The sequence below is a fragment of the Lissotriton vulgaris genome, chromosome 2_1 (genome assembly GCF_964263255.1).
Source record: "Lissotriton vulgaris chromosome 2_1, aLisVul1.2, whole genome shotgun sequence".
Classification (NCBI taxonomy): domain Eukaryota; kingdom Metazoa; phylum Chordata; class Amphibia; order Caudata; family Salamandridae; genus Lissotriton; species Lissotriton vulgaris.
Window position 1 is genome coordinate 1,284,791,343 of NC_141687.1, and position 26,504 is coordinate 1,284,817,846.

General features: G+C 46.3%; 2 protein-coding genes across 4 annotated transcripts in view; one reads left to right on the forward strand and one right to left on the reverse strand.

The window, feature by feature from the left end:
* LOC147732512 (palmitoyl-protein thioesterase ABHD10, mitochondrial-like) overlaps nucleotides 1-26,504 on the forward strand; it is an 81,754-nt gene that overhangs the window by 39,696 nt on the left and 15,554 nt on the right. For 2 of the 3 annotated variants that reach the window (XM_086957045.1, XM_086957047.1), the window contains exons 3-4: nucleotides 309-420; nucleotides 3,534-3,671. In XM_086957045.1, coding sequence (XP_086813171.1) covers nucleotides 309-420; nucleotides 3,534-3,671 — 250 coding nt within the window. The remainder of the gene's footprint in view (nucleotides 1-308; nucleotides 421-3,533; nucleotides 3,672-26,504) is intronic. The other variant, XM_086957046.1, reaches the window with a different exon arrangement.
* On the reverse strand, nucleotides 20,438-22,507 carry LOC147732513 (zinc finger protein 862-like). The gene has a single exon (XM_086957044.1). The coding sequence runs from the start codon at nucleotides 22,505-22,507 to the stop codon at nucleotides 20,438-20,440; it is 2,070 nt and encodes a 689-aa protein (XP_086813170.1).

The window sequence follows — 26,504 nt, forward strand, 5'->3', positions numbered from 1 at the left end:
ATGAATGTGTTCTTCTGTAATGTAAATTGTGCTCATGCCATGTTGTCGAGTTCGTGCTAAATAATATTGCAAGGAAAAATAAAGCAGGGAAACTCGAGTTCACACACTACTGAACGCGCACTCTTAAGTGCATCAGCAGTGCACTGTGAATCAGAGCGTTTCACAGGCCTGTCACAGATAAGAAATGCTATCAAAACAAAATCCTACAAAACAATATACTACTGGTCGGCAGCAATTCATACCCGGACAACGTCTGGACGGGCTGCTAGTCAATAAATAAAGTGAGAAATTTCTCTCTTCTAATGCAGGTTTGATTATACGGGGTGTGGACAATCAGAAGGAAACTTTGAGGATTCCCTGTTAGGGGAGTGGAAAGATGACGTCTTAGCAGTGTTGGATGAACTCACCACTGGCCCGCAGGTATGGAATAGGGCTGTTTCAGCATGTGTGACTCAATCACTGACAAACACTAACATTGAGATGAGACTGAATCATTTTCAAGCTAATGTAAATGACAGATAAAATTCTTGTAAGGACATAGAGGCAGGGAGTATCCTTCATTACTGATTAGAGTTACCAAAGTAACAAAAAAAACATAAAAACATCGGCTGAAAACTGCATAACACTTGGTAGACATTAGAGCAATCAAAACAAAATCTATCCTCAAAATGGCTTCACATCATGTGATTGTTGGAGTATTTTATGTAATGTGCAGATGGCATTCTACTTGTCAACACGGAGCGCCTGATTTAGATCTTGATGGACGGGTTACTCTGTCACAATGGTGATGGATATCCCGTCCGTCAAAATATAAATCCCGTAGGATATCATAGGATTTATATTTCAGCGGACCGGATATCTGTCGACATTGCGTGCTGAACATGCAGTGGTTGGATCCTTGGAGGGTGTAGGCATCATAAGAGACGAAGCAAAGGCCCATGGAGGTGTGGAGTCGGGGTAGAGGCTGCTGGAATTTCCGAGCCCGCAGGAAGGGACTCCTTCTTGGGAAGTAGTGCTAAAAATCAACAGCACAGCCTGCCTTACTGCCTCGAGCTGCACCTTGTCAGTGGATTAGGTCAGAAATCTTGGCTTCATCCTTTTCAGCATCTAAATTCGCCCCAAAGACGAGGGCAATCCCAGTGTTGGGGGATGGTATTAAGGCTCAGAATGGCCCACTAACATCACCTTTTCCTTAAAGAAGAAGAGGATTTCTGCTTTCTTTGGTGCTTTTGGAGTTTTTGTGGAAACACTTTTTGGGAGATTGTTCCCTGTCAGGGGTCTTATCAAGGGGAAAATAGGATGCTTTCAATATAATAAGGCGAAGGTAGTGGTGGTTTAGACTGTCGCACTGCCAATCCTAGAATTTGTTTTTTTGTTGTAACTGATTATATCTGTGCAGATTGTTTTCTGTGTAATAACGGTGCCCCTCGAGGTAGCATTGACATCCCACTACCACAGATGTCGACTTCAACTAAAGTCCCAGAAGGGATCAGGTATAAGAAACTATTGAGAGATCTGTTGTACCTAGGCACTCTAATGTTTGTTTATCATAGTAGCAATTACCTTCCTCCGAACCACCTGGATCTCCGTATCGCGCGGCGGCTCTCTCAGGGCATATTATAGTTCCCACAACTTCGCCGAAGGATACACATACTGAGACCTCATACTTGGCAATGTGCTTTCATATATGCACATAGAACTGATTGGAATCTTAACTTTGGAGATACATACTTCATACGCCGTCGCTTTTACAGTTTTCACACATATGTCTACCCAATGATCGTTCTGACTATGTACCTTTTGGTTGTGGACAAATAAAATTCCACACAGATGAGCGAATTTTCGAGGAAAGAACTTTATTCGTGTGACGTTTGGGGGTACAGCAGTTTTACTTACAGAATTGGGAGGCAACTCATCCTTTTAATTAAGGTTCTACAGTAGTTCGTTCTTGAGAAATATTTTCCCTGTTTTGATGTTTCCCAACCACGTGACATATAAACCTTGAGGAAGTTACGTTCCAGTAACGAAACACTTGTCGGCTGCCTGTTTCATTTTCTTTGGGATCCAAATACAGAAGAACATTTAAACAACGATCTTTGTATCATGTACTGTTAAAAAACACTGTACAGACAATATTTGTGTGAAATAAGATTAAAACATCAAAGGAATCTTACGTTTTTGATGTTCTCTTCATACGGTTAAATATTGGTGTTGTTCAAATGAGTAATTGGTAGTTGTGATTCCTTAAGCAGGTCATGATAGGAAACTAACTTCCTTAGAAGCACTTGCTTCTATGAGAAACAAACATTAGAGTGCCGAGGTACAACAGATCTCTCAATAGGATGCTTTCAATATACCTGTCGGTCTTGGCCAAAGATAATTTGGTTCTCAACTCTCCGACAGCCTTCAGGTGCATCAATGAAAATGCCACAGGGTCGTTTTCAGAGCCCAGGTACCACCTGCATATGTCATGCGGATCTGAGAGGGGCATCTTTTTGTGGCACATGCGATAAGGTTTGAACCTCAAGATCTTAGGGGGAGACATTTGACTTCGAGCATTGTTGAAAGCTGAAATATGTTTGATGATTTATTATGTAGTAGAAGAGGTCAAGAAAAACATACATTGTCAGTGTTCCAGTTGGTGCTTATAATCTGGGATTTGATTTAATCCAAATGGCTCCAGCCAGGCAGAGTCGTGGCTGGAGCCATTTGGCGCCACCTAGTAATGCTCAGGAGCTATTGCTGGAGATAAGGTTTCTAGATCCAGTCTGACTCCTGGAGAGTATTCATATGGCGAGAAATCTGCAGGAATAAGTATACAGTCAGAGTCATCGAACGTTAATGCACATCATCATACAAAAGAAGAACGTTTTAAAAGATAAAAATAGTTTATATCTTGGCGGCCACAAGCAGCAACCAAAGAGGAAAATATGCAGCCATTTTGTAGGCTGAAGTTGAGTCAATTGGTCTAGTTTTCACCATGATTTCTGCAGTTTTCACTCCATGAATTTATGTGTGTTGTGGTTTAGTTGCTGCTGAGGCTGTTATAATTACTACTGAAGGATACAATGCATAATCCTAGCCTCTGGTCTCGTGCTGTTGTAGAATTGAGGCAGCTACTCACATATTTGTTCCTTTTTCAATTGTCTTTTTTATCACCTCACAGTTCGTTTCCTCTCCTGTTCTGGTCATCTTCCTTCCCATCCTCTACTATCTACAACTTCTTCATTGTCACTTCTCTGTTGTTGCAATATTTCTCAGGGGCATGAGTTACAGGTTACAATGGCCAATCACTAGGAGTCAATGTTCACAGAATGTTACTTCCTGTGATGTCATCATGGTGCAGAGGATCTGTCATGTCACTTTCCATGATGTCAAAAAGTGGGCGATATAGTGCCTGTAAAATCACTTCTTTATGAAGTCATCTTTCAATGGTCACGAAATATCATATACTGTGACGGTATTGGTGTGATGTCACTTCCACTTTTCTCATTTTAGTAAAATGAGGTCACTGCAGTTCTCCTCATTTACAGATGCTCGTTGGCAGCAGTATGGGTTCATGGCTAATGGTCTTAGTCACTTTGGATCGGCCACAGAGGGTTGCTGGACTGGCCTGCACTGGGACTATTTTTGATCCCTTTGTGAACATGTATGAGTCCATGTCGGCAGAGGTAAGAACTGCATTTTTCACAGACCTCTTCACTGTACCGTCTGCATGTCAATTTTTCTTTTAAACCAAGATGAGGTGTTGAACCTTGTTCTGCATTCTGTCCATCAATTGATCTTTTTGCATTTGTCACTCCGAGTAGGATTGGTATGCCCAGACGTTGGTCCTGTGCTGTCCATGCCACTGGAGTCAAGCTAGCCTGGCTGATGATGGGTGTTACCCCCAAACCGCTCTCAGGATGCTTGTTTCCAGTCAGGGAGAACCTGGCCTGCCAGCTTGGGCTGGATTGTTCCCTTAGCCGCTTGACCGCAGCGCGAATTTCGCCGCGGTGCGGCTGTTTAATTAGGTGGGCGGAGCCGACAGAAGCAGCTAAGGGGATGGGGAGCAAAGTCAAGACTGATTTGCATATGGCTGGGTTGAAATTGGAATGGCATGGGGAGCAAAAAAAACGATGGATTAAGGCCCAGATCTCTGTACTGGGGTGAATGTATGACGTTGATCTGCATTCTGTCCATCAATTGTTCTTTTTGAGTTGAACCTGGTATAACATCTTTAAATACGTAGAGAGAGTAAACAAAATGTGCTGGGTGCATTTTTGAACTGTCAATCTTACTGTTAATGAAGTGTTTATGTTGTGAAGTTCTCTGTTCTTCCTCAAATAACGTATTCAAAGATGACCCCTACTGAGTCTTTCTCACAAATGAAAGGATGCTGCTAATGGCAAAAGGTATTTAAAAACCCCTGAGACCAGGTTTCCCACTAGGGTTGCCAGCAGTTTGTTTTTTAAAGGCATGACCAGTATGTTTTTGTGTTCCGGCTGATTGCAAAAATCATCTAAAGTCAGTAATTTTCCCCTTATCAGTACATACTTCAAACGGTCAGCATTAGACAAAATTACTTTAAAATGTGTTGTTCCCAGTGCTTAATTTATGAAAGAAATAGTACTGGTGCCTGAAACTCTGCTCAGAAGCCGGCGCCGGTACAATTAAATGTCGGGGCATCCAATACCAAGGCTGAGTAGTATTTAATCCACTTCCAGACACCCCTTGTTCCTTTTTCTTGCAGGTTCCTGATTCATCTCTTTGTTATGGTTTTTCCTGTTTTCTCTTCCTCTGTCTTTCCAATATATGTGTTTCTCCCTATCTTGCACTCTGTAAATATCGGTTGCAGGGAAATAAGAGCTGGTGTCCCTCACCATCAACCACCGCTCAATGAAGCAATGGCTACAGCTGCCTTAATGATCCCTGACTGATATTTAAAGTAAAAAAGACAGAAAATCCATGTTAAAATTGAATATAGGCGATTTTATACAAAGCTCTATTTCAGTATCTTGTCTGGCCCTCAGCTCTCTGACGGTATTCAGCTGCATCAATGAAATTGAGGCCCACAGCACAGGGTTGTTTTCAGAACCCAGGGACCACCTGACATATGTCATGCAGATCTGATAAGGGCATCTTTTTATGGGACCCCGGCAAGGTTTGGACCTCAAAATCTTAGTGGGAGAACCACTGATAATGTAATAATTAGTCAGGGATTGTTAAGGTGATTCATTGATAAGCACCTTAACAATCCCTGCCTTAACGATCCCTGACTGATAATTAAAGTAAACAACGACAGAAAAACCATGGTAGAAATGATTATAGGTGATTTTATAGAAAGTTCTATTTAAGTATCTTGTTTGGGTCTTTGTGAGAACATATGTCTGGTGTTTTTCTCTGGGAACAGTGGTAACCCTAATACCCACATGCAGTGCTTATACATGCAAGCAGCTGGGATACAAAGTGACACCTCTCACCTCCTTCAGCCTCTGATACGAGGAACAGAGTCTCTGCTCTAAAAAAATTGTGGGGAGGCTACTCCGTACACCCGTGTCCACTTGACCTGTACCCTGGATACAATGTATTTCAGTCCCCCCCATCAAGTGTAAGGGTTCCTTGTTGTATTTGTGTATTTTGCAAATGGTGTACTTTGCGACAACATAGTTATCCCGACAGAAAATTCTTTATGGTCCCTGGTATCTGCATACCTGCTAACTTGAAGAACAACAACAGACCAGAGAACGTCACCAAACTATCTTCCACTTGGTTTCAGAAGTCTGGGTTGGGATACCAAATGCACGTCTTACTCAATATATCTATTGATCTCCCCTCCTTCATGATATAGAAAGCTCCTGGATGAAGGGGTTGAAAGTGGCCAGATTGGTTAGAAACTCAGAATCCTACCAGAGTATGATATTTGATTGGGCACCAATCTTCTGTCAATTACACAAACTTTAGAGAGGTACAGGTGCTCGGGGAGCAGTTCTTTGCTATCAAACCAAATATGTATTACCTGTTTCACTATAACATACAATAAAAACAACTGATAACAGTAGCATAGCAAGATTTAAAAAAAAGTCTACATCTTGATGTCACCATATTAAAACCACAAAAATAAATTCAAGGATCATACCATGATTTATTAACCAAAGCAGGGATTAAACAGAATCTAAAACATCAGTTAGTCATCGGCAATGTCCTTCAATATCGTAAACTTCCCCTAAAATTGATACACAGCTCAATTCGAACGAGAAGTAAGCTCAACTTGAACGAGACAGTCAAAGACGGTGAACGTGTGTGCAAACTATTTCTGCTGGGTGGCATTGCTCGATGACGTAAGAGCAGTACTTTAAATGGGCGGGTTCTATACCGTAATGAGTACCGGCACTTCTTAGCACTCCTGCAATACATTTAATGGGAGAGTACCACTGGCACTTCTTAGGAGCAAAAAGATAGTCTGAATAGCGAGCACCTGCCTTTCAACATTTCCATTTCAAGCACTTCATAAGAGCATTACCACAAAAGCTTACCATCCTGTGAAAAATTCGGTTTGGTCTCTGGCTACTATAACACACCATCCTTACAGGACCTTATGTCTAGCGTCGATATCGGCAACCCTCCCCTGCTTAGCAGTAATTGGTTGCGCTGCAATAGATAATCAGTCCACACCAGATTTTTGGGAAAAGTTTGCTGCAGGTTTATTTTTATACATGAAGTATGCCAACGTGGTGGGTTAACTTACGGGTGATCTAAGGGCAGGCAGCGGTGAGTAACCTAAGCTGCCTGCCCGCCTGATGAGCCAAACAGCACCTTGGCCAACCCAATCAGTGCTAACCTTTTCTGGGGGATTTCCCACCTAATTACCATGGACCACCAGTCAATGACTTTACAGTTCCAAGTTGCTCAGGCTTACAACCGCCCGAAGGACTAGCGGGGTATCGACGTTTTCATCCAGGGTCCGGCTGTAAAGACTCCTGGGGTTTGGGATAGGGCACCCCTGTTGTGCTCCTGAAGAGGGTACCTCTATGTACCAATCTGCCTCCAGATCACCTGTAACTCCGCCGAAACACAAATAATATATTAAAATGTTCAGATCCATTTCCCCACCATCCTGCCGGCATGCAGGGTATGCGGTTAGGAGGGTGTCTGTGTGCCCAGCGTGGAACAAAGAGGTGGCCAGTGGGTGGGGGCAGGTATAAGTACCTGGCGGCAGCCCACCGAGCTCCCGAAATGATGATGCCAAGTGTTAGATCTGGGGGTCTCTAGCTGGCAATGGTATTCACCTTTGTCCAAACAGGGACCCTTACTTCTAAGTCAGGATAAGGTTATTACACTCCTAAATAACCCCTGCTAACCTCCTTGGTAGTTTGGCACGAGCAGACAGGCTTATCTCAGAGGGATTGTGTTAAGCATTTGTGAATATACACAGGAATACAGTGAAAACACTACAGATGGACACAACACAGGTTTTATAAAAAATAAGTATTCTTTATATAGACTTAACACAAGACCACAAAGACAAAAATCCACAACACTATACTTAAAGTTGACTTAAAGATGATAAAAGTTGCTTAATTCAAGTTGATGATAAATGCGACAAAGTTCTCAACAAAGTACCTGGATGCGTAACGCAAAGTGAAGAAAAGGCTCTTGATCCTTACCGGTGTGGAGGTGATGCGTACATTCTCGGCCTGCGGGCCCATTGCGTTGCGCAAGATGGCATCTTGATGCGATGCGAACATCCGGTTGCGATGCAAGAAGATGGCGCCCTTGATGCGACGATGCGATGATGATGCATAGACGCCCTGGCAGCCTTGCAACAACTTTGTACTTTTGAGCCACGACAGGCCCTGCGACACGCTCCTCCGGTTGATGCAATGGCGCTCTCTCAATGGCATCATGCTTCTCCGGTGATGCGACAGCAGGCAGCTTCGATGAACACACGCTTCCTGGGAGATGCAGTGGCAGCACGCTTCCTCTCAGTGCGTCACACTGCCAGTTCCCAGCAACACGCAAATGTCTGTAGATAGAATTCTCAGCAAGGACATTCACAGGGGGAGCTGGAGGTGAAATCTTTTGTCTCTGAGACTTCAGCAGGAGGCAAGCACAGTTCAGGCCCTTGGAGAATATTCTGTAGATGATGAAAGTCCTTAAAAAGTTTCTTCTCCTTTCCTTGGAAATGAAGCACCACTGCAGTCCAACCCAGCAAACAGCACACTGGTAGAGGAGGGATAGTCCTCCTGCAGCTTCCTTGATTCTTCTCCTTGGCAAAAGGTTTCTTGTTCCAGAAGTGATCTAAAGTTCTTGGGAACGAGTCCCAATATTTATACCCCAAAATCCTGTGTTCTCTGAAGGCAAAGAGTCCTCTGCCTGGTCCAAACCAGTTCCTGATCACTTTGTTTACAGGACTCTTCCCTTCCAATCACTGTGCAGGGCAGAGGCATCAGACACCCCACAGGAGGTGTAGCCAGCACAGGGGAGGGAAGGCACAGCCCTGGAGCAATTGTTGACAAGATTCCTTCTCTCCTTTCACAGTGCAGGGCAGAGACATCAGACAAGCTACAGGAGGTGGAGCCAGTATTGTGGAGGGAAGGCCCAGCCCTATTCAGGTCCCAGGAGCAACTCCTCCCTCCCATCTAAGATGCAGATCTCTCTATTCACCACTGGGCTGCCCCAGCCTGTCTCCTGGAATCCCCCAGCCCTGTCACTCACAAACCCAGACAAGGAATAAACAACCTAGCAGAGGCAGGCCTGGACAATTAGGCAAGAAAATACCTACTTTCAAAAAGTGGTATTTTGAAACACAGAATATTAAAACCAACGTTACTAAAAGATGTATTTTTATTATTCTACGTTCAGGCATATTAAATTCGAATTTCTACCATGTTCACTGAGTCAGTTAGGATTATAAACTGTAATAATCTAACTGCCCATTCTAGCCTATGGAGAACAGGTAGCCTTGCAATAGTGAAAAACGAAAATGCCTGTAATTCACTATTAGGACATGCTACACACACCACCAACCTTATACTTACAATGCACCCTGCCCTTGGGCCTACCATAGGGGTGTCTGATATGATGCAAGGGGAAGGTTTAAGGACTGGTAAGTGGGCGCAGTTGCCAAATCGACATGGCAGTCACAGACTGCACACAGGCCTTGCAATGGCAGGCCTGAGTCACACTTTACAAGCTGATTCTGTGGGTGGCACATCCAGTGCTGCAAGGCCACCAGCAGCATTTGATTTAAAAGCCCTGGGCACACATGGTGCACTGTACTAGGGTCTAACAAGTAAATCAAATAACCCAATCATGAAATCACTAATCAGTACATCAATTTAACATAGGGAGCACTTGCACTGTGGCACTGAATAGCAGTGGCACAGTGCCCAAATCATATAACCAGAAAAAACATATCAAAAACAGAGGAGGCAATCACTAAAAATGGAAGGGAGACTCACGCCAATGATGCCAGGTCTAACACCAAGGCACCGGATATTGGGGACTCCCGTGGTGTCCCAGAGAATGGTGTGCGGAGATGTGCCTGAATGCGGCACTAAGGTGGCTGCCCTCTTAAGAGGCACACTGCTTGCGTCGTGGACAGCCACATAGTGCCGATATCAGCAAACCCCCCCACCCCCCTGCTTAGCAGTAATTGGTCCTGCTGCAATAAATAATTAGTCCACCCATTTTTTTTAAAAACATTTTTATTTGCATTTTATTATAACTCAACAATACAATCATATCATCATCTGCATGCACTTCCCACTCTCCAACTCTCCACCCTCCCCCGTATTTCTCTGGTAAGTTCCATGCCAATCTGACCCAGAGTCCAAAGTGCTATGGTGGAATAGTCTCTTGGTTCAAGCCTTTGATTTCTCCGGAATGGACGTATACACTGTTTTAACTCTCTTCTACTCATGCAACCTTCATAGCCCACCATCCAGCCTGATACGTTCTCCATTTTCCCCAGACCTTACGGAACTTCTTCGGGCATCCCCTCGCTTTGTAAGTGACCCTTTCAGCGGCCATGTAAAGGTCTAGCCCTCGCCTCCATTCTTCCAAGCCTGGTGATTCTGGCGCACCCCAGTACTTAGCTATGTCCCTTTTTGCCATCAACAGCGCCAAAACCAGAAAGGTCAGTAGGGAGCATGCTAGGTCTACGTCATTTGTCATGCCTAGAAGGGCCAGCTTGGGCTCCGGGCAGAGAGAGGTCTCCAGCACCTCGCTCAACTCTGAAAATACCTTTCCCCAATAATCTTGGATCGTACGGCATGTCCATATGATGTGGTAGAAGTCCCCTCCCGTCTCCTTGCATCTAAGGCACCTTGTGTCTTCCGTCCGTCCCATTTTATGTAGCCGCACTCTGTCATAGAATGTTCTATGTAGCACATTGAACTGGATGAGTCGCAGCCGGGACTTAATGGCCACTTCCCTGGGGTGCATTAACACAATATCCCAATCAATATCTTCCATGTCGCCCACCTCATTCTCCCATGTTCCCCTAAGTTTACCCAAGTCCCCGAGCATATTGTTTGTTAGTGTTCTATATGTAAGTGATACCGCTTTTTCCTGTATCTGTTCCTGTAACAGCCTTCCCTCTAGGGGTGCATAATCCGGGAGCTCATCTAACTGGATCTTTTCTGCTCGCCAGGCATGTCTTAACTGCGCATATTTGAAAAACTGTGTGCGGTGCAGTCCGAAATCCGACCTCGGGGCCGCAAATGATTTCAGGTCTCCCTTGGCCACTATGTCTCCCAAGGTGGAGATACCTATATCATCCCATCTCTGGAAGCCTTTCAACGTATGCAATTCTGTTAGCTACACACGGTGCCAGATCGGCGTCTGTCGAGTGGGTTTCTTTCCCCAGCCCGTGCGGCTCGTCGCCTTGTTCCACAGCTGTAGAGTGATACCCGTAGCAGGGAGAAGCTGTCCCCGCCTAGCACCCCTGTATAGGTAGTACAGTAACGGCTTGGTGGACATCCTATGTCTCTCAAGAGCATATGTGTGGTGATCTGCCTGCGCGTGTAGTCAATCATTGATTGGGGCCATATGTTCCGCCCAATAGTATGCCTCTAGATCCGGGAGCGAGATCACTCCGCTATATTGATGGCGTTGGAGTGTGTTTAGTGCAACTCTGGATTGTTTACCCAGCCATAGGAAGGACCTAAGTTCCGCATGTATTCTCTCAAATACTTTTTTTGGGAGTGGGTAGTACTCATTCTGTAAGGCGTATAGAAATTTGGGTAATGTGATCATCTTGAACATAGCCTCCCGACCCAATATGGTGAGTGGGAGCTGCCTCCAGTGGGTCGCGTCCTATATGAAGTTCAATATAATTCGTTCTAAATTATGTTGGTAGGACTGTTTGCGATCCAGGGTGACGTACACTCCGAGATATTTAGATCCCGCCCCTGTCGTCAACAACCGTCCCGGGAGGTCCGGCCAGCTTCCCTGCCCCTTCGGATCATAGAGGATCGACTTGTGCCAGTTTATCTGGTAACCTGCATACCTGCTGTACCGTTCCAGTTCCAAAAACATCTCCGGTATCGTGGTATCTGGCTGTGTGATATATAGTAGGATGTCATCCGCGTAGAGCGATATTTTTTCCTCTGCGGAGTCTATCGCCCCCGTCTGAATCCCTTAATGGCCACACTTTAACGTGAGAGCGAACAGGACGGGAGACAACGGGCAACCCTGTCGGGTCCCCCTCCGGACTGAAAATTCCCACGACAGAGTCCCATTCACTCTCACCTTTGGCTCTGGGTTCTGTGTAGAGCAACTGAACCCACTTCCGGAATTTGGGGCCGAAACCGAATTTCTGCAGGGCACCCTCAAGGAATGGCCAATGGACAGCTTTGAATGCTTTCTCAGCGTCAAGGGATAGAAACCAATGTGGATCCTCCATCCCTCATACTTCTTGCAGCCAATTGTGAGTGCGCCGGAGATTTTACCTGGTGGCCCTATTCGGAAGGAACCCTATTTGGTCTAGATGTATTAGATACGATATCACCGACCGAATTCGTAGTGCTAGGATAGTTGCTAGGAGTTTCGCCTCTATATTCAAAAGGGAGATGGGGCGGTACGACGCACAGTCGTCTTGCGGTTCCCCTCCTTATGTATTGGAATTATTATCGTCATACTTAAATCTGGGGGAAGCCTCCCCTCTTGTAACACCTCCTCGAATAGTCCCTTCAGATGGCGTGTCAAGAGATCCGCCGTGCGCTTAAAAAACTCAGCCGGGAACCCGTTTTGGCCCGGGGTTTTACCCGGTCTCATCCTAGCCAGAGCCTCAGAGATATCGTCTAGAGTGATGTCAGCCTCCAGGCCTTGATGGGCCTCAGAGGTCAGGGTCGGTAGTTCAATTGTTTCCATGTACTATAACGCCTCCTCACAGGTCCCTAAATCTCTAGCCCGGTAGAAGAGTTCATAATGGTCAGCAAACGTCTCTGCTATGTGTGCATCTGACCTAATCAGTGACCCCTTGGGGTCTCTGATTTGCTCCACCCATCTGGCTGCGCGCTCCTTTTTACTTAGCCACGCCATTAATTTGCCCGTCTTATCCCCCACATCATATAGTCGGTGCAACGTAGCAAATGCCTGGGTTTTGGCCTCTCCCGTGACCAACTCTCGATATTGTTTCTGCATGTCTGTGAGTCTCCTGAGAGTCCCCGTCTCCTTCGAGGTCTGGTATTTCCTCTCTAGATCCAAAATGTTTGCCTCCAGTGCCACTGTGTCAGCATGGAGCTTTCTCCTTTCGTACGCTAGTCTGTTTTGTGCCCTATCTGGCATTACCGTTTTTAGTGCCTCCCAGAATGTTACCTTGGAGTGGACCGCCCTTTCATTTTCGGCCACATAAACCTTCACGTCTGCTCTCAGACCCTTCAATACACTCACATTTTGTAGATCCCATGCCGTCAGTCTCCAGGACCCTCTGCTCCTACCCCTTCCCAATCCCACTCTTGCTACGAGTGGGGAGTGATCAGAGATCCCTCTTGCTTTATATTCCGCAGTGTCGTCTACTGTCAAGTTCTGCCTGGACATAAAGATGTAATCCAGCCTCGAGAATACTCTATGTGAGCCCGAGAAGAAGGAGTAGAACTTCTGATCGGGGTGTAGCCACCGCCACACATCTGTGAGTCCCATGTTTGTAATCATTTGGGATAGGGGGGTCTGGGTCAGATCCCTGGACGCCGTTCCTGTCCGGTCCAGCCCTGGGTCCATAACATCATTAAAATCCCCCCGAGGATCTGTATAGTGTCAGCTGTGTCTAGGAGTATATCTACTACTCTCTTAAGTGTGTTGGCCTGCAGTTTTGGGGGGGCATACACTGAAAGTATTGTGTACTCACGTCTATTCCACGTCCCCTTCACCCCCACATACATCCCCTGTGTATCTGTCCATGCTTGAGCAATGTGGAACGGTGTAGTCTTCTTTACAATTATGGGCACCCCTCTCAAGCCCGTGGCGTATCCTGCATGTGCCAATACCTTGCACTGTCCCCTAGCCAGGAAGGCACAATTCGTCCCCTTGAGATGCGTTTCCTGCAGTAGTGTTATATCAGGGCTCAGCCGTTTAATATAAGAGTTCACCAGCCCTCTCTTAATCTTAGTACCAAGCCTGTTTACATTCCATGTTAAGACACTGAATCCCCCTTGGTCGCTGTGATTTCTCATGTGGTCACCGGACAGTCTGATGTACGTGGTGCATAGTATAGTCGGTCTCCTGCCAGAAGGTGTATTCTGGAATACTTGAGTGTGCGGCTAGCATGACAAGATTTCACCCTCCTCTCCTCCCCAACTCCCCCCCTCCCCCCCCTCCCCCAACTCCCCAACCCTTCCCCCCTCTTCCGTCTACTTCCCTTCCATTCAGATTCGTTGAACAGCCCCAACTTTTCCCCGCTCCCCCTCCCACCTTCCTCCCCCTTCAGTCCCACCATCTACCTCCCTCTGTGATAGGACTTATTGGCAGGAAAAGGTCTGTTGTCCCCCCTAGTGTCCCTCTTCTCTACTGACCTACCCGAACCAGTCAGTCGAACAATAACTAGTAAAGATACGTTCTCACAAAGTCCACAGTTCTGTGTGGTGGTTCGTTATTAGAAAAAGAAGATACAATAGCAATCAAAGAGCACTTGTATAAAAATAAACATTAGGTGGCGTGTGAGTCACTTGCGTGCCGCCAGTTGGTCCAGCTGATATCTCGTCCATCCAGCTACTTTCTTGCTAAGGTATTGAGGTCCTTGCTCTCGCCCTGTACTGGGGCACTGTATGTAGCGGGGTCATTCTCCAGTTCATTGATGGCAGCCACCAACGGATGCTCCCTGTCGTGCCACCTCCGGTGTCTTCCTCCTCCTCCGAGCATTTCTTGGCAGCAAGGGCGCGAAATCTAGGTCCTGCTTGACTTTCCTGTCCTGGGGAGGGCGGGTCCTGTTGCCTCCTAGGGGTCCTGTTCTGCAGGGGGTACGGCGTCGTTTGTGTCTTCCTCGTCCCCCTTAATCTGCGTCTTCTCTGTGGCTTCGCCATCTCCCAGAGGTTGCCAGTAGGGGGGCCCTCCGTTGCCGTATTCAGCGCACACTCCTCGTGTCTCCGGGTTGGCGGGCGTTCCTCTAGCCACTGCCATGCATCATCCAGATGGATGAAGAAGTACGTCTTGTCTTTATATATTACTTTGAGGTTAGCTGGGAAGAGGAGTATATATTGTATCTTTAGGTCTCTGAGTTTAGCCTTTACCGTGTCGTAGGAGCGCCTCATCTACTGCAGCTCTTGGCTGTAATCCGGGAAAATCTTTATTTGCGAGTTTTCGACTCGTATCTCGCCCAGCTTCCTGGCTTCTCGCAAGATTAGGTCTCAATCGGCGAAGTTGAGGAACCTCGCAATGATCGGCCTAGGCCGTCCCCCCACTAGCGGTTTGGCCATGAGTGCTCTGTGGGCCCTCTCAATGATAAAGCAATTGGAGAATGTCGCTTGGGGCAGCGTTCCGATTAGCCATGTGCGCAGGAACTCCGCCGTGTTGGACCCTTCGATTCCTTCCCTAAATCCCACAAAGTGGAGGTTGATGCGTCGCGCCCTATTTTCTGCATCGTCCACCTTCCACTGCAATTGTTTGTGGGAGTCCGTTAGTTTGTAACATCTTTCTGTAGGGCATGTATGACATCCTCCGCTTCGCTCAGCCTCGTTTCCGCCGTGGTGACTCGCTCCGTGAGGTTACAGAAGTCCTGTCGTAGAAGGTTGACCTCCACTCCCACCTCTCCTATCTTCACCTCTAGGGCTGCTCGAGAGGCCTGAATATTTTCCCTAGACGCCTCTATCGCTCCCATCAGAAGGGCCGTGTCTGAGCTCGCTCCTGTTCCCTCCATAGTGCTGGTGTGTGGCGCCACTGTGAATTTGTCTATGGGCCCATGCTTCGGGGCCTTAGGGACCGTGTCTTTCTTCCCCATGCCGGCCCGATCGCGCAGCCGGAGGAGAGGGAGGGTGGGGTCTGTGGTCTTCGCGGCGTTCCGGCCTCCACTCCGACCCTCCACCGCGCCGCTTCTCAGCGGGCCCCGTCCGGTGTTATAGGTGCCAACCCTGCCCTCCGTACACTGTAGTTGTGGGTGTCTAGGGTTCCACACTTCTGGGGTCTCCCTCGGCGTTATAGGGCTCTCCGCTGCATCAAGGGCACGAGGAATGGCGGGACCGACTCGTGGTTAGGGTACCCCAGTGTAGGGAGAATGAGCAGCGCGATTAGGACCGTAGCTCATTCCTAACCTGGTGTTGCCAATTGTCCCGGTGTTACAGGTGCCTGTGTGTTCCTTCACGGCCTAATCCAGGTCCAGCGCCATGTCGTTGTGGTCTGACTTATGCGAGCCTGTCCCTGGCGTTATATCAGTATGAGGACTGTCTGTTTTGCATGAGGGTCGGGGAAGGCGTGGGGGGGGGGGGACCGCCACACCGCTCACTGTTCACTCTCCTCACCCCCCAAGCGCCCGGGATGTAATTGGGGTCAATCTCCCCCGTGCGTGGCCTCGGCTACCTCATGGTTCCTATGGCGTGGTCTCGTCTGTTCACACTTACCGCTGGTGTCGGGCGGGGGGCGGAGGGGGAGAATAGCAGCGGCCGATCCGCGCCGCCTCACCAGCTTCGTTGCTCCTCTGGTGTGCCGCTATGCCCTCAGGGGCAGGGGGGGGGGAGCCAAACCAGGTGCTCCCTCCTCACACGGGCGTTGTCTTCGGGACCCTGCACCCTGCTGTCCGAGGCCTGCCGTGGAGGGTGCGCACGGTTCAGCCCAGCTACTTCTTTTCGTTAGGCGCACCCTCCCGGAGTCCCAGGCCAGGCTCCCCGAGGTGCACTCGCTATTAGGAAGGGTCCAGGCCGCGTGTAACCGCTGTTTCTATCTCCTCCGGACTTTCGTCTGTCCCGGCCTCCAACTCCGATTACTCTGCCGAGGGTGCCGCCATTTTGGATCCGGCTGCGGCTCCGTGCGGTCGGAGGTTTCCGATGTGTTCTGTCCCCAATTCGGCCCCCGGGAGACGTCAGAAGCGGCCTCTGGGGTCTATATTCTGCCCACTACCAGTACTGTACGTTTTAGGGTCTGCTGGATGGGATAAGTGCTGTCGGATGATGTCGGCTGGCCGGAGCTGCGGCGAAGTGCGGCTCACTCGGCCATGTTGCTGGCCACGCCTCCCAGCCAACACCAGTTTTTGGGGAAAAGTTTGCTGCAGGTTTATTTTCATATATGAAGTATGCCAACGTGGTGGGTTAACTTGCGGTGATCCAATAACAGGCAGTGGTAACCTAAGCTGCCTGTCTGCTTGATGAGCCAAACATCACCTTGGCCAACCCAATCAGTGCTACCCTTTCATGGGGGATTATCCCCTTCATTACCGTGGACCACCAGTCCATGACTTTACCCACACCTTTTTAGGGGTAGACCATTGCAAGGAAAGCCCCTGGTTGCTCAGGCTTACAACCGTCTGAAGGACTAGCAGGGTGCTGACTTTTTCATCCAGGGTCCTGCCCTAAAGACTCCTGAGGTTTGGCATTTGGCATCCGTGCTTGCTCCTGAAGAGGGTACCCCTATGTACCATTCAGCCTCCGTATCGCGCTGTAACTCTGCCAATGCCCTGATGGGGTCACCGTCGGATCCGGGCCCCCCCCCCCCCCCACCATGGCAGGTTCCAGAACTTCCTGCAAACTGCAGTTACCAGTCCTTCTAGTCAGACAAACTCCCTATATACCTCTGGCAGGTGTGCCCCTTCTCTATTGAGGTACCATGTGGTGTTTGCACTAATGAGGCCACACCTAATGTACCAAGCCCTTCATATTTTATTTGATTTTGAATGCGATTTGAACCAAGCCCATCTGCTTGGTGGGCTTCCACATGGTTTTATTTGCCCTTCAGTAGGAATGTTCGATGGCTTCCCTGGAAGTAGGGAACTACTCTTCCCTTCTATAACCACAGTTCCGAGTGATGTCCCTATAGTGCCCTCTGTGCCGATTTGTGCCTTCTGATTAGGGGTTCTTTGTGCCCTGTAATTACCCCTCAATGCCCAGGCCCCAAATTCGGGATTCGCTGGTAAGCATTTTGGTATTCGCCTCCAAGGCCATGAGTATATTTGTTAATAAGTTATTGTTTGTGGCCAACACAATACACTTATCTTTACCCACTTACCTCCGTTTGTATTTTAGTACAGCACTGGAAAAAATTAGACCTCCAAGGATGATATTTGCTTGTCATGACTACGATAGAGTAGGTTGTTTTGCCAGATCATACAGTTGCATCACTCGTGCTGGGTCAAAAGGTCTAGGCCTCACAACACCCAGCCAATTGTTAGCAGGTCCCCAGGTGTTGGGGATGTATCCCGCCCTTTCATGGACAACTAGTGGGCCTCTACGACCTAACATAAGTCAAGGGTGCACCTGAAATAGGGGTGTAACCAGAGGTTCCCATAAATGCACCTCAAGCGCTCTGCTTCATTTCATGTTCTCATTCAGTAGGGCAAACAATTGATCTGGAAGCAATCTTTGGGTCTGTGAGATCATTCTTGCATGAGTATGTACACAATTGCTTACACTACCCTCTGATAAGCCTGTCTGCTCAACCACACTACCACAAAACAGAATGAGGTGTATTCTACTTTGGCCTCTGCTATACCCTTGGGGACTCGCTGGACTCTCTGTCCACTATATCTCATTTTGGTATAGCATGTACAGAGCCAGCTTCTTACATTGCCTGGAATCAAACCCCAGTCTAACTACTGTCTTTTGATGCGGAGTTGCTGTGCTGATGCAACAACCCTAGAATAGTTGGCACAGCAGCACCAACATTCTGATACAGATATTGCCTGGATACAGTCAAGTGGGAATGCTTTGTGCTTGATAAAAACATTGGGTAAAAGGATGCTCAGATCTTGCCTGCCCTCTCCTAAATTATTGAAATTGCTTTAATACTTTGTCAGGCGTTCTCCTCTCAACCTGTTTTCCCAAAACCTTGAGAACTGTGCCCCTCTTTCTAGGGGATGTATGACGGTACAACGCGTACCGTCACAACGCATCCCTTTACCACGCATCCCTTACAACGCAACGGATTTCGAATAGTATAATTTACTATTCTAACACCAGTCCCCGTGGACCCTAGGGAAGGTGTTAGGATAGTAAATTTACTATTTGTAATCCTTTAGTGCCCTCCAGCGCAAGTCGTGGTAACGACTTGCGTTGTAAGGGATGCGTGCTAAAGGTACCGCGTTGTTAAACCTTCGTGGTTAACAATATTTACCCTTTCTAGGACAACTGTTCCTACACCACCTAGCTGTGCTAGTCATGGGGCCAGCAGTCTCTAACTTAAGTGAGGCATCTCGAGGCATACACTGTTATTTGACTGGTTTTGCTGAGAGCACATGTCCATTGACTGGCCACTAAGTTTGCACCTCTCATCGTTTTACAGATGCAAATCTCTTGAACCCATATTGTGCTATAATCCAGTTCCAGTAGATAATTGTCTTTTGTGCATCACCAAGTAAATTCCTTGCTTTGTTCAACCATATTAAAATTACCTGTGCCAGTCAAATACAGGGTTAAAGGTATCTTTAATTAGCTCTGACCTACATGCTCACTCTTTTAATTGATCCTATTACCAGGTGGGGTACCGTGCCTCCCACAGCCAGTAGGGTTATGGCTGTGCACGTTACACTCTATTGTAGCTTGATGGACCCAAGCTGTTCTACCAATCTCCTCCTGCAAATTGCGCAAGGCAGTTGTTCGCTGCCACTGCCTGTTGGTACCCCTAGAGCTGGTTACAAATTGTCCTACCGCTTTCCTATGATCTGAGGCCACCTGTTTCTCTGAACCTCCTTAGTATAAACAACTACCCAACTCCAACCCATCAGGCTCTCAACAGCAATATGGGCCCTGCTCATCCTTCTGGGAGGTTATGCACATTAAAGACAACACTGTTCATATCAGGATCCCTTAAAGTAGGAGCCTACCGAACCAATGGGATGTAGATCCCCAGTATTTCTACATTACACCTGCTTGTGCCCAACTGCTCTGGTGAAAGCGGTGTATACCCATGATGTTTTCTTTTAAAATCATAATTTATATACTCCCATTAGCTTGCCCGGGAAGAAGGGGTTGAAAGTGGCCAATTTGTTTTGGTTAGAAACTCTGAGTATGACATTTGATTGGACACCAGTCTTCTGTCAATTACTAGGTACTGGTATCTGGGAGCAGTCCTTTGCTAGTCAAAACAAATATATATTTCACTATAACATACTATAAACGCAACTGCTGCTAATAGTAGCATAGCAAGAAGAAAAAAAGTCCACATCTTGATATCCCAGTGTGAAAATCACTAAAATGAATTCAAGTATCATGCCATGATTTATTAACCAAAACGGGCAATTAACAGAATCTAAAACATTGGTTAGTTAGGGCAGTGTAATTCTGTCGGGTGGCAGTCCTCGATGACGCAAGAGCAGTGCTTTAAATGGGCAGGTACTATCCGGTACTGAGTACCTGCACAACTCAGCACTCCTGCAATACATTTAATGGTACAGTACCACCAGCACTTCTTAGGAGCAATGTTCCCTCTAATTTTTTTCCTCTGTGTGCGGCAGTGGAGGGTCTCTGTGCGCTGCAACCATGGCTATGTGCGCCAGGAACCAAACCGCGCGCGTCTGCGGCGCCAAATGGCACTCCAAAATTTTTCTTTAAAAAGCGAAAAGTGCGTTTTCACACATACAGCGCCACAATAAGGGTCTTAAGGGCAGTTTGCAATATTGGATAAGCACGCCATGACATGAACTGGTTACACTGGCAAGTACACTTCAAGTTTACAAAAGCACAAGACTTCAATGGTGGTACCATCATTAGATTTTAATAAATATTCTTAACTGGAGCACAGTTCATTGGGTGGGGAAATGCTGCGAGCCTATACAATATCACATATACACAAGAAGGTAGAGGGCTGTTCAGACAAGTCAAGTGGCGTCACTAGATGGGTGACAGGGTTGCTTCTCACGGCGATCCTTGCCATTTTTCCAGTGCTGATAAACTCTGTCTAGGTCAACTTTCCCGTTCAGGAGGTAGGCCTTTGTCCTCATCAGCATGTCCAAATGCTTCTGCTCTAGTCTATTCCTCAATTTGCTCTTGATAGTATTCATGAGGCTGAATCCTCGTTCACAGTCTGCACTAGATGCTTGAAATGTTGCGCAGACATCAACAAGCTGAGACACGACACTAAACTGAGCAGCATTGCGTACAGTGAAAGTCACCATGTCTTGAAAGGTGGTAAATAACCCACCCTTAACATGTTCTGCCACCACATATTTATAGTCTCTGTACTGTCGAACAACATCTTCTGGTGTTTCACAATCACCCAGGGCCAAGACATTTTTATACTTTTCAACAAGTCTTTCAATATTCTCAGTCCCAAAATCAAAATGAGATTGTGTGGCTATTGCCTGGATCTCAAAACTTGCCCATTCTTTTAGCTCACCTTCAGGGAACCTTTTTTGCATGTGCTCACAAAGAAGGGAAACAAAAGACAAAATAGGCCCACTGTCAAACTCTTGCCTATCCTTGTACAAAACCATCAGCTCTCTTACATTGCTGCTCCAAAAGACAGTGTCCCCCAAATACTGTTGCTTAATTTGGCCAATCTTTGCTCTTGCATACTGTACGGCTTCAACAGTAGTTAAAGAACTTTTTTGGAATAGTTTGCACAAAGATGCAAATTCACCCAGAATGTCATTAAGTACTGCAAGGGAAATATGGTAGTTGGAGTCCGATAGCTTTTCATAACAATATTTAGCAATTGGATCATTCTCCTCAACTTTCTCATGCTCAAAGTACTTAAGAACAGTTTCGTAATTACGAATTAGTGCACCAACAGCAAAATGCCTTGAAAGCCACCGGACTTCATTCAGTGGTCGAAAAGAGACAACTTCACATTCAGTGACCGATGCAATTTCATCCAGCTTGGACTTCCTTGCAGGAGATCTGGAGAACACAGTGTAGACAGTCCTCAATAATGTCTCCATCTCTTTAATCATTGGAACCCTCTTCCAGGCATCATCAACTCCCAAATCTTCTCGATGGGTGACACAATGCTGCTCAACTAGATGAGGAATGGATTGTTTAAGGCGAGTAGCAACACCATTATTCTTCCCCAGCATCACAGATGCACCATCAGATGTGAACATGACCATTTTCATGAGGTCCAGTTCATTGGCAGTGTAGAATTCTTTCACGGCAGTAGTGATAGCCTCAGCATTACAGCTAGTCAGCTTCACTATGCCCCCAAACTGCGTTTTATGCTCAGTTGATGTTACAGGGCGGAACTTGAAATACAGGATGAGCATTTTTGAAACAGAAATATCTGTGCTCTCATCAATTATCAAGGTGTGATACAAAGCTTGCCGAAGTTCTGTCATAGCTTCACAGTGTATCACGCTATTGATGGCCTCAAGGAACTCAAAGGCATAGTTCTTGCTCCTCCAGCTGTCTGGTATCTTCACATACAAAGCTAAGTGGTCATGGATGTCTTGTACAGATAACATTGAAGTGTTCATCTTGACTGCCAGCAACACGTTGTTGATGAGAATCTTTATCTCCTCAGGCATAGATCTTTGGCGTTCAACTACTTCCATTCTATTTGCTTTGTCTGTGGCAGTTTCTGTCAGCATTGCCCGTACTCCAAAACCAAACCTCGCAGCAGCACTTCTGTTTCTCAATATCACCATGGCAGACTCGTGTACTTTGCTAAGTAGATGGCGTTTCATGTAGTCCAGTTTCCAGCCATCACTCCATTTCTTCCCTGTGGAAAAGTCCCCAACAATCTTGGCTTCGGCACATGCTTTGCAAATCAAGCCCACATCCGGACTGTATTGAAATAGTTCCCCGAGTTGCATGCGGACCTTGCTTCGTGACTTCTGTGTCTCAGCCTCCACAATTTCCTTCATCCACTCTTCCTTGAATACAAGGCAACATTTCTTCCTTTGTGGTGAAGCACTGCACTCTCCCAAAGTTACAGCTTTGCGCTTGAACATTTCCGTACCCGCCGGTTTGAGCCTGCTGTCCCACAAAGCCTGCAAAATAAGGAAACATGGCTTACGTTGACGCCTAGCTCATGAATGCAAACTGTTATACTACAATGTTCAAGATGCACCACAGTTTAACTCAACCCAACAATTACCTCTTCTGCCTGCACTCACGTGCGCCTTTTTAAATGTATGGGGTTCTGGCTGTTAAACCTGCAACAGAAGAAAACATCGGTAAGTATATATGGTACTACAATGTTCAAGACGCACCACAGTTTAACTCAACCCAACAATTACCTCTTCTGCCTGCACTCACGTGCGCCTCTTTAAATGTATGGGGTTCTTGCTGTGAAACCTGAAACAGAAGAAAACATCGGTAAGTATATATGGTACTACAATGTTCAAGACGCACCACAGTTTAACTCAACCCAACAATTACCTCTTCTGCCTGCACTCACGTGCGCCTCTTTAAATGTATGGGGTTCTTGCTGTGAAACCTGAAACAGAAGAAAACATCGGTAAGTATATATGGTACTACAATGTTCAAGACGCACCACAGTTTAACTCAACCCAACAATTACCTCTTCTGCCTGCACTCACGTGCGCCTCTTTAAATGTATGGGGTTCTGGCTGTTAAACCTGCAACAGAAGAAAACATCGGTAAGTATATATGGTACTACAATGTTCAAGACGCACCACAGTTTAACTCAACCCAACAATTACCTCTTCTGCCTGCACTCAGTTAGGAGCAAAAAGATACTCTGAGTAGCGAGCACCTGCACTTCTACATTTCCAATGAAAGCATTTCCTAAGAGCAATATTACAAAAGCTTACCACCCGGTAAAAATTTGGTTTGGTTTCTGGCAGTTGTCTCACACACCATCCTTACTGTGCCTTATGTAGCTTTTCATGAAAAACGATTAAAAAATAATAATATATCATACGGTGATTTTAAACCGTGAAAGGCTGCCAATAAATAAAGATCCTACTATCATTATACCAGCATTGCCCGATTACCTGCAATATTTGTAGGAGCTGAAAATGTACGCTAATGAACTACTTGCCTAACAAGCAGTAATAAACCAGGTATCGCTGGTGAGTTTGTGAGTCAAAATATGTAGCAACTAAAACCCCACACTTTAACTTTATAAGTTGATCATTCTACTACCAAAATGTTTCTGGAAAGAATTGTGTGATCCCTTGTCATATACTAGCACAGGCATCTCCAACTAGTATCCTGTGAGCTACTGGTAGCTCTCTAACTATGTATAAGTAGCCCGCCTACTTGAATTAGTTAAATTAATATATGTCACAAAATTTAAAAGTGTGTATTTAGGATGAAATTGTGTGTATTTTCATAACTTAAAACTGATATTTGGAGAAAATGTGTTGGATTTCTCAAACATATTTGATAAGGTGATGTTTGAGTAAAAAATCATGGGGCATTAGAGAGACTTTTTACTAATGTTAAAACCCTTGGAGCCAGGGCATTGCAGCTACGCCTGTCCTGAGTTACCCATGTAGAAGTAGTCCAAACAGATAACGCCTTGTTTACATTAACTGATGGCAACCATGTCTGATGTACTGAAGTGATACTGTGGGTAATCTTGCATGGAGTGTGCACTTATGTAATCTTTTCTGACAAGACCACTAATACCACACTAAAAATATTAGCAGCTCGATATGATTTTCATTGAACATAAGTAGCTCTTGTTACGGAAAAGGTTGGTGACAGCTGTACTAGCATAACTGAATCTATGCCAGATTGCCACCTCAAAAATGGGCCTAGGCCCGGAAATACCTGGGGCGTCACCTACCTGCCTGCATAACTAGCTGGACTAGGCCTGACTGGAGGAGTGATTTCTGGTAAGTCCTGCACCAGGACCAGCTGACTGGCAGTATGTGCCCAAGAACATCATGATGTTTGCTTGCGGGCCAGCGGCCCTGTGGTCACCACAGCTCAAGTGTCCAGAAACAGTAGGAAGGATATGAGTCGAGGAGCTGCTTCATCACCTGCCAGGATCCAGAAGGTTGAGCTTGCCAAGCCTCCGAGCGATGCCAGAGGGAGCCTGAACTAGGTAGAGTGTCTGTACTTACCTAACAGAAGGCATGGCACTGACTTTGAATGCTGTAGGAGGTTGACCCATGATTCTAGACCCTTTTAGGTACTGGAGATATCATAGGTTGAAATTGTAGTCCAACTTGTAAAATCATTTCATATTAGCTTGCAGGAAGACTCCCCCCTAAACTAGAAATACAAGGCCTTTTTTAGGAAAATAGTTGCTTCAATAAGAACATTTTAACTTAACCTATGATGGCAATGGTATGGTACAGAGCAGCAGTCTTTCCCCCAGAAAAATGAGTGGTAGGTATTTAAGCCACGACAAAATAGCCTTAACCCCTTGGTCGCGGGGGTAATTCCTGTGCTGGGGGGCGCGGGGCGCGCACAGCGCCCCGGTGCTCGTGACGAGCTCAGCTCATCATGAGCCACGGTGGCCATGTGCTCATGATGAACTGAGCTCGTCATGGCCACACCCGTTTTCTTAGAACGCTCAGGACAACGGGGGAATTAGCCCCGGGTGCGAGCGTTGGAGCCGTTATGACAAGCTGAGCTCGTCATGAGCACACGGCAATCGTGGCTCATGACGAGCTCAGCTCGTCATGAGCACGAGAGGGGTTAAAGTCGGTGATTTTGGGGGCCCAGGGCCAAACGTATTTTGGGGTCCACTGTCTGGAACAGTTTTGAATTTATTATACAACTTCAGCCCTTTCATGCGTTCTTTGGCCATTTCACTGACAGTGTACAGGCACACTCGTCCAAATTCTAAATGTGTTTTCATTTAATATTCAAGGATAGCGAGGTGAGTTTTCAATATTGTGACATAGGAGCTCACTAATATCACTGCAAGTAATCTCTGTGACACCCTCCGATTTCTCATATGTGAGGTTCGGATCTAAAAGAAACTTTTTTTATGGTTAATCATGAAACGTAAACACAACATTCCTCTGCAAAATGTCTCTAATAGACTCTCCCACATCACACACATCAAAAATTAATTAAAAGGAAACGGTATTTAAAATAATGTGTTTAACAATTTTTCAAGGTCATCCGGGCAAAACTCTCTGGCTATATTGGGGGGGGGGGGGCCCTGAAAGGCTGGGCCCCTAGGCCACAGCCCACTTTGCCCAAGCCTTAAAATGTATCTGATTAAAGTTAGGATACAATGCAGTAAAAGTCCCAAACCACTTGAGTTAAAAGGTTAAAAATGAACAGGGAAACTAACAGAAGAATGGTCATATTCTGATTAGGGAATCAAACATATGTTTTTTTAAAGTGTAATTCAAAAAGCATAGAGAAGCTGAAACGTGTCAATGTAGGTCACCTGTGGCCACTCTTGCACCGGAAATGAAAAGGAGTCACAGGCCAACTGCCCTGTCCTGCTGCCACTGTAAAGCAGTGTCAGTTACCTGCTGGCTGGTGCAGGGCCGGACTGGGAACTGAAAGCAGCCGTGGCAAGTTTTTCAGGACCAGCCCCCGGCTGGCCCGTAGCGAGCGAGTGCAGCGAGCGAGCCCAACCGCTACTAGAGGGGTTTGGAAAAAGACAGACCAAAGTGGTGAATTTTACAGCACATTTTTCATTACATATTCAATTGTATCAAATTTCAAAGCACAGTAAATAGTAGATGATGACCTTAAAGAGCACCAGGTTACCCACTGAGTCATATGCACCCGTAGACCTTCTTTCAGAGAGCACTAAAAATAAACACAAGTAGTGAATCAGAGAGAACAAAGTAAAAGTGAGACCAGCCCCACATTGTGTGTAGTGAGCAACCACTACTAGGGGGAGTTTGGGGGGTTGTTTCCCCAAGAAAACTTGAAACAGAAAGGCCAAAACAAAGCATTTTTCAACACATTTTTCATTACATATTAGATTGCATTAACTTTTAAAGCATAGTTAATGAATACCTTATGGAGCACCAGAATACCCAGTCATAAATCAGACAT